This window comes from Sardina pilchardus, chromosome 16 (assembly GCF_963854185.1).
Source record: "Sardina pilchardus chromosome 16, fSarPil1.1, whole genome shotgun sequence".
NCBI lineage: Eukaryota > Metazoa > Chordata > Actinopteri > Clupeiformes > Clupeidae > Sardina > Sardina pilchardus.
The window spans coordinates 11,170,731-11,178,230 of record NC_085009.1 but is presented as its reverse complement, the minus strand read 5'-3'; the positions used below and the strand labels follow the sequence as shown (position 1 = coordinate 11,178,230).

Sequence of the window (7,500 nt, the reverse complement as noted above, 5' to 3'; positions counted from 1 at the left end):
GCCAGGGCTCAGGGAAAACGTGTCCAGTCCACAGCCCATATGTCGACGTGTAACCTTAGCCCAAAAACACCGACTGGGTCCAGCAACCGAGTCCACCCCACAGCCGCGGCTTGTTAAAAGCCGACCGCAAGTGACGCAACTCTCCGACTGCCCTCTTTCATGTACCTCCGTGGCAGAAAAACCCCCATCTCATTAAAAAAGCAACACTTCCTTCTAAAAAAAAAAACGAGTCGAAAATACATTATCGCGATAAAAAAGAAACCAAACGCTAAAAAGATCGAAATGATAAAAACGTGCCAAGTCGAGAAAGACTGCATTAATTAACAGCGCCAGCCAGTCGAAAAATAGGCATCTGAACTATGTCCCTAGTAGTCGCGTCTGCCAGATCAGAAACCTTGCCAACCGGCACTAAAACACGCGCAAGGTCGCGATCGTCCGACGTTTATGAGATTAGTGGGCAGCGAAATCAAAGTTGGTTAAGGATTCACAGGGCGTCGGCCACAGGCCAAGTGGGTGGCATTGGCGCAGCGTGGCGCCAGCTGGGCATGAATATATCCGATTGAGGAGGGTGCAGTACGCCCATATTAGGGTGTATTACCCTAAAGGCCACTGTCAATTCCAACTGTGGCCCTTACCCCGCGTACACACTGTCTCCGTCCGTCAACGGATCACGGAGGTTGGATCTGCCGTATGTGTATTTGCATACACATGGTCTGATTGGCTGACGGATCCGTCGCTGCCTGAAAAGTTGAACATTTCTCAACTTTCTTGACGGAGGCAACGGAGCTGAAGCGACGGACGGACCCACAATGCATTTCGAGTCCGCCCCATGCAAAGTGAATGAGATCCGTTAACGGACGGAGACAGTGTGAATGCGGGGTTAGACTACAGACCAGAGACATTGGGTGGTACAGGGAGAGAAAGAGGACTGGCGGCCTACTGTAAGAGAGGGATAGAAGGAAGGAAAGATGGAGAGAAAGACTTAAAAGAAAGAGAAAAGGAAGATGAGGTTGAGGGTAGAGGGGTCAGGTAGACTTCATGTCAACAGGGAGAGAAAGAGGACTGGTGGAAGGAAGGAGAGATGGTGAGAAAGACTTTAGAGAAAGAGAAAAAGGAAGAAGAGGGGAGGGAGGGGGCAGAGGGGTCAGGTAGACTTCATGTCAACAATTGTCTTCAGTCTGTTAATCACGAGTACGATGCAAGATACCACGACGACGGCCACGGAAGAAACGTCCTCTTTGTTTTTCGGTCACAAGATCTGTATACAATAACACACACACACATACACGTGCATTTGCCATACGACACACACACACATACACAGACATGACAGGAGGTTAACCAGAACTCTCTGTGAGGAATCTGTAGACAGAGATATGGCCTCCCCTTTCCCCTGTGTCCTCCCTGCATGCCTGCATGCTGTGTGGGCTCCAATGCAACGAGCTGGAGAACCAGACGTGTGTCAGCCAGGTTCAGCGAGCAAACATCCGCTCAAGTGTGCGGCAACCATCTGGATTTACTAATTAGCACATCATGACCCATAAGGTAGACCTAATGTGAGAACCCGGGGTGTGAATTACAGGGCAAGGGGCGTGTGTGGGTGTGTGTGTGTTTGTGTGTTTGTGTGTGTGTGTGTGTGTGTGTGTGTGTGTGTGTGTGTGTGTGTGTGTGTGTGTGTGTGTGTGTGTGAGCGTGTGTGTGTGTGTGTGTGTGTGTGTGTGAGCGTGTGTGCCTGTGTGTGTGTGTGTGTGTGCATGCATGTGTGTGTGTGTGTGTGTGCTTGTATGCCATTAAGAATTGCATGGCTGTGTTGGCTGGGGATGATGTGTACATGGCTTTACATGGTACCACTTTACATTAGCCAAATTAGCCTATTGCTACAACAGAGCACTCTCATGATTGAGAACTATTAGGCTTTACAAAAGCTACCCGACAACACTAAGCTAGTGTGAACGTGTGAACACCTCCAAGCCTTCTTTTAATTCTGCCGTGTTATATGGTCTCTTGTCTTTCCAAACGCAATAAACAAATTCAACAGCTTTCAATGACTCTGATGTCTTATCTTCCAAAGACCTTGAATTATATCTCCTAAAAAAAAAATCAAACCCACAAACTTTGATATCTCCTAAAAAAATTCAAACACACAAACTTTCAAGGACTTTAAGGACCCACAGGAATGCTGGCATACATAATAGGGGTGTTAACACAGTACACAGCTCACTTGTTGTTGGTACTGTAATTTGGGATTACAGTTCGGCATCGGGTTATAAAATGGAGAAAATATATTTTTGTAATAATTTTGATAAATGTAAACAATGGCAGGCCCCAGCTGTGGCGCAGCTGGCTGGGGCACCTGCATCGTACGCCGGCGACCCGGGTTCGATTCCCGCCCCGTGGTCCTTTCCGGATCCCACCCCTACTCTCTCCCATTCGCTTCCTGTCACTCTCTACTATCTCTATCATTAAAGGCATAAAAGCCCAAAAATATATACTTTAAAAAAAAAATGTAAACAATGGCTGCTACCATACTATCAATGAGACAAATATGCGTGAGTGGTACACATAAAGATATGCAACTTCAGTTGCACAATGTTGCCATACATGTTGACACAAATTTTATTTAAACTTTTACCCATTTAAACTTGACTAATCTGACTAATGCCCTCCTTACACCAAACAACTTTGACACGATTTGGGAAAGCTTCTGGAAAGACTGGAGTCTTTTGAGTAAAGCTCATGCCACCACAACAACTGGTACACAGACAAAACGTTCTCAGTAAAACGCAAAATGGTTCAGGGTGAATACATGCATCGTTACAACGCTAATACAGTACCTATGAAGCAGGTGTGACGTAATGTTTATGTCACGTTCTACGTTCTACGTTCTGTAGCGCTCCAGCTCGGTACTCACCGGTGTCCTTGCCGGTGCTCTGGTGTGTCCGCAGCTCCTCGGACTTGTAGAAGTCGATGCTGGCGTAGGTGTTGAGGTTGGCCGCCGCCGCCGCCGCGAGCCCCACGCCGGTCACTCCCACGGCCCCTCCCCCGCCGCCCCCTCCGCCGACGCCCAGCACGCTGGAGAAGAGGCGCGCGGGGATGGTCTGGGCCGGCTCCGGGCCGGAGTGGGGGCTCTCCTTGTTGGCCAGGTCCAGGTCGATGTAGTTGAGGCCCTGCTCGGCGGACGAGGCCTGGGCAGCGGGTAGCGCGGGAGGCCCGTGCTGCGAGGGCGAGTCTGGGGAGGTAGCGGAGCCGTGCGAGCCCCAGAGGATGCTGTCGAAGCCCAGGCGCCTGGCGACGGCCTGGGCGTGCTCGGGAAGCCCTCCTCCTACTCCTCCTCCTCCTCCTCCTCCGCCGCCGGACACGGACGAGGACGAAGACGAGGAGGACGAGCCCGAGGACAGGACGGGGATCGCCGCCGCTGCCGCCGCGGCCGCCAGGAAGGTCTCGGAGCAGTGGCGCCGGCGGCCCTGCGGGTCGGCCCGGATCACCTTGGCGCCGTGGTCCGGGTTGGGGCCCAGTTTGCCCACGCCCAGGGGGAAGTCCAGCGGCAGGCCCGCCAGGCCCGGCGGGGGGAGGATGACGGACTCGGGCCGGTCCGGCGAGGGCCCCTTGGGGGACGACGCGGAGCTCGTGGTGGGCGTGCTGGCGCTCAGGCTGAAGGCCATCTCCGTGTAGTCGCCGCACGACGTGGGCGAATCCGGCGCCTGGTGATGATGATGATGCTGATGCTGCTGCTGTTGGCGCGCCCCTTTGCCCGCCTCGTCCGAGCGCGAGGAGGAGGAGGACGACGACGACGTCGAGACCGACCGCAGCTCGTCGCGGGCCTTGGGGGCGGCGGCGGCGGCGGACGGCAGCGGAGGCGTCGGGGGGCTGGAGAAGGAGGGGAAGCCCAGCGGGGTGAGCGAGAGCGGGGAGGGGGACGGAGACGGAGACGGCCCCAGGTCCATGTTGACGTACTCGGAGGAGGCCGAGGGGGGCGCCAGGGCCCCTGGGGACACGGGTAGGAAACCCGCTAGGCAGGACATCGGTCGGGGGAGGGGGCGACTAGACGAAGACGCCGCTGCAGATGATGATGACGGTGTCGAGGAAGAGGACGTCGGGGAGATCCAGAAACCGGGTCGGAATCCTCTCCCGCCCGCCGCTCCCGCGGCCGTGGTCGTCGTGGTGGCGGTCGTCGCGGTAACGGACATCCCGGCTCTCGCGCAGTGCTCTCCTTTGAACTCGATGCTGACGTACTCGCCGGGGCTCTTGGGCTCCGGGGGAAGGGGGCTCTCTCGGACGCGGGGCAGCGTGTTGGCCTTGGACACGTCCACGAACAGGCTGACCGGCCGGCTGCGCTGGCCGAGTCCACCCTGCTGCTGCTGCTGCTTCAGGCCGGACGAGCCCCTCCGCTGACCCAGGTGCTGACCCTGGTGCTGCTGGTGGTGGTCCTGCTGGAGAGGTCCGTTCTTGGCTCTCGCCCCAGCCCTGACCCCTGCTGCGGCTGCTGCTGCTGCCCCTCCGTGGGGGGTCTTGTCCCCCTCGCTCCCCCCCTCCCCGAGGCTCTCGCTGCTCGCCGAGCTGGACGAGTAGGAGGACGAGGAGAGCGACAGGTGTCGGCCCGAGAGGGGACCTCCCACCAGGTGCGGGTCCTGGACTTTGCTCCCGCTGCCCCCTGCTCCGCTGGTGCTGGCACCGGCGATGGAGCTTGGACCCCGGAACCCGCCGCCGTTTCCGGCGGTCCTGCTGCCAGCGGCGGCGGTCAGTCTCTTCCCGCGGCCGGGTCCGTCCTCGAAACGCGCGGAGGCGTTGTGCTTGTAGGACCTGGGCAGGGAGTAGTACGAGTAGACCATCTTGGGCGCCTGCTGCTGCTGCTGCTGCTGCTGTTGTTGCAGGTGGGGATGCTGAGGCTGCAGCTGCAGCGGCTGGATGCAGTTGCCGTGGTGATGGTGATGGTTGGCGTGGGCGTTGCCGTGCGGGTCGGAGCGGGCGTGGTGCTCGGACAGCAGCGGCGGCGGCGGGGGGCTCCCGCTGACCGAGCGGGCGCTGATGGGCGACATGTTCATGTAGTCGCTGCCCGCGCGCGAGTCGGCGCTCCCGCTGCCCAGCCAGGGGGCGCCGCTGAGCCCTCCGCGCTGCTCCGGCGAGCAGCTCCCGTTGGGCGACATCATCATGTAGCCGTCGGCGACGACGGCGGCGGAGGTGGGCGTCGGCGGGGGCCGGATGCTCTGCGGCGGCGACACGCTGCTGTTGGGCGTCATGGCCATGTAGTCGTCCACGTCCGGCTCGGACGCGGCCACGTGCCGGACGCCGCCGGAGTCCAGCCCGGCCGCCACGGCCACCACCAGCGAGTTGGACACGGACGACGGAGGAGTGGCGGTCACTCCGGGCAGCATGGACATGTAGCCGTTGTCCCTGGCGCTACTAACGCCCTCTCCGACTCCGACGTTGACCGCTAATCCCAGCGGACCGCCGTTCTCTCCTCGGAGTTCGGCGCTCATGTCCAGGTAGGCGGACGGCCCTCCCAGGCTTCCGGACGGCTGCTGCTGCTGCTGCTGCTGGGCGGAGGAAGACGAGGAGCCGACATCGCGCCTCGGCTCGATGAAGGAGTCCCGGCCGGCGCTGCACGACATCACGGCGTAGTCGTCCTCCTCCTCCGCCTCGGCCTGGTCCGCGTGGTTCGCGTGGTCCGCGTCTCTCCTGGACGACGAGGCGGACATCGACGGAGGAGGGGCCAGGCGCTCGAGGGCCATGGGCGGCAGCGAGGCCCTCTTGCTGAGGAAGCGGCGGTCAGCCTCGCACTCGCGGCTCGATGACCGCCGCAGGATCCTCCGAGCGCCCTGCGAAGGAGGCGGCTGCTGCTGCTGCTGCTGCTGCTGCGTACCGTTTCCGCCCAAGTACTGGTAGTGACCGGCGGAACTCGAGCCGGGGTTCCCGTTCCCGTTTCCGCTCCCGCCGTGTCCGCTGGCGGTCCTCCTCTGCTGCTGGCTCATGAGGATGTAGTTGGCGCCCTCGTCGTCCCGGCTCCGGTCGAGGCTCCGGTCGAGGCCGGTCATCCCGTGCAGCGCCAGCAGCGAGCCCTCGCCGGGGCTGGAGCCGTACTCGTCCGAGGAGCCGCCGTAGTCGCTGAGCGAGCCCGAGAGCGAGGCCTGCAGGCTGGGCACGCGGCTGTACGCTCCACCCCCCCCCTGGGAACCTCCGCCGGAACCTCCGCCGACGCTACTGCTCATGCTGCTGCTGCTGCCCCCGGCGATGACCCCCGACGACCCCCCGGGGCCGGACGACAGCAGGGGGCAGAAGTCGGCGCCGTGGTGGGCGGCCGGGGACATGCGGCTGGGCGGGCCGGAGGGGGCGGCGGGGGTGGAGGTGGAGCGCATCAGGCCGTGCGGGTGCTTGGACGACGGCGGCGCTCGGACGGACGTGGAGCGCAGGATGGGCGTGGAGGAGCGCGAGCCGCCGTTGGGGGTGGGGCTGGCGCTGGCCGGACCGGAGGTGACCCCTCCTCCTCCTCCGTTACCGCCGCACATGTCGTCGCTCCTCGCTCCGTCGCTGGAGGTCCGCGTGCGCGGGAAGCTGTGGTACCTCGGCGTCGGCGACGTGTTGGAGCCCCCGTCGCTGTCCCGCCCGCTTCCGCCGTTCCCGTTTCCCCCCCCCGCCGCGTTCGACGCCCCCGTCGACCCCGACGCCGCCCCTCCTCCTCCGCCCGAGCTCGGGGGCTCGGTGCGCGGGCGCCGCGTGAGCCCCACCTGGCTGGGCGGCGGGTTGGGGTGGTGGCGCCGCGACGGCACGCTGATGGGGTTGGAGGCGGTGGCCCCTCCGCCGGCCGCCGGGCCCGACTGGGACTTGCTGCGCTGGCGGAACTCCTCGCTCAGCGACTTCATGGCCTCCAGCAGCGTCTCGTGCATGTTCTGGGCCACCACCGAGTCCTCCACCTGCATCCAGAACTCACCGGGGCCCGTCACCGCCGAGCGGCCCACCTATGGAGGGAGCAAAGAGCGTAACTTAGCGACATACCGGTAGTTACTTTGGCTAAAAACGTTAGCCAAATGTAATGCAATGTATGTAATGTTATGTAATGTAATGTAATGTAATGTAACTTGTGGTTAAACAATGGGGGGTTGGCACCAGTTCGTCATCTTCTTTAACAGTTAATATTTATGATTATTGGGGGGGTTGTATTAGCTGGTTTTGGTTATTGGGGCCTACTCCACCCCCCCCCCCCCCCCAGAAAATGACACACTTGGGACAGAGGCACACCAACTTCTACTCTCTTAGCATAACTAACACCGTCAGCAGATAAATTCTCCATCAGCAGATAACTTCTCTTCCTATTTCGGATACTACTCTGGATAGTCCGGGATAAATCAAGGATCATTCAAAGCTGGTCTTGCAGTCATAAATTGATTCTGACCTTTCCAAACTCCAATCCTCAGTCATACTTTTGGCTTTTGGTATGGTCTGACTCGCAAGTCAAGTCATGGAATAAACCTTTAAAGGGATATTCCGCCATTTTTGGAAATACGC

The 7,500-nt window shown here is 60.0% G+C and overlaps 1 protein-coding gene across 1 annotated transcript in view; it reads right to left on the bottom strand.

Moving 5' to 3' along the window:
* Window positions 1-7,500, bottom strand: part of si:ch73-335l21.1 (insulin receptor substrate 1) — a 58,099-nt gene that overhangs the window by 26,691 nt on the left and 23,908 nt on the right. Inside the window, exon 3 of the mRNA XM_062515932.1 lies at window positions 2,912-6,953. Coding sequence (XP_062371916.1) covers window positions 2,912-6,953 — 4,042 coding nt within the window. The remainder of the gene's footprint in view (window positions 1-2,911; window positions 6,954-7,500) is intronic.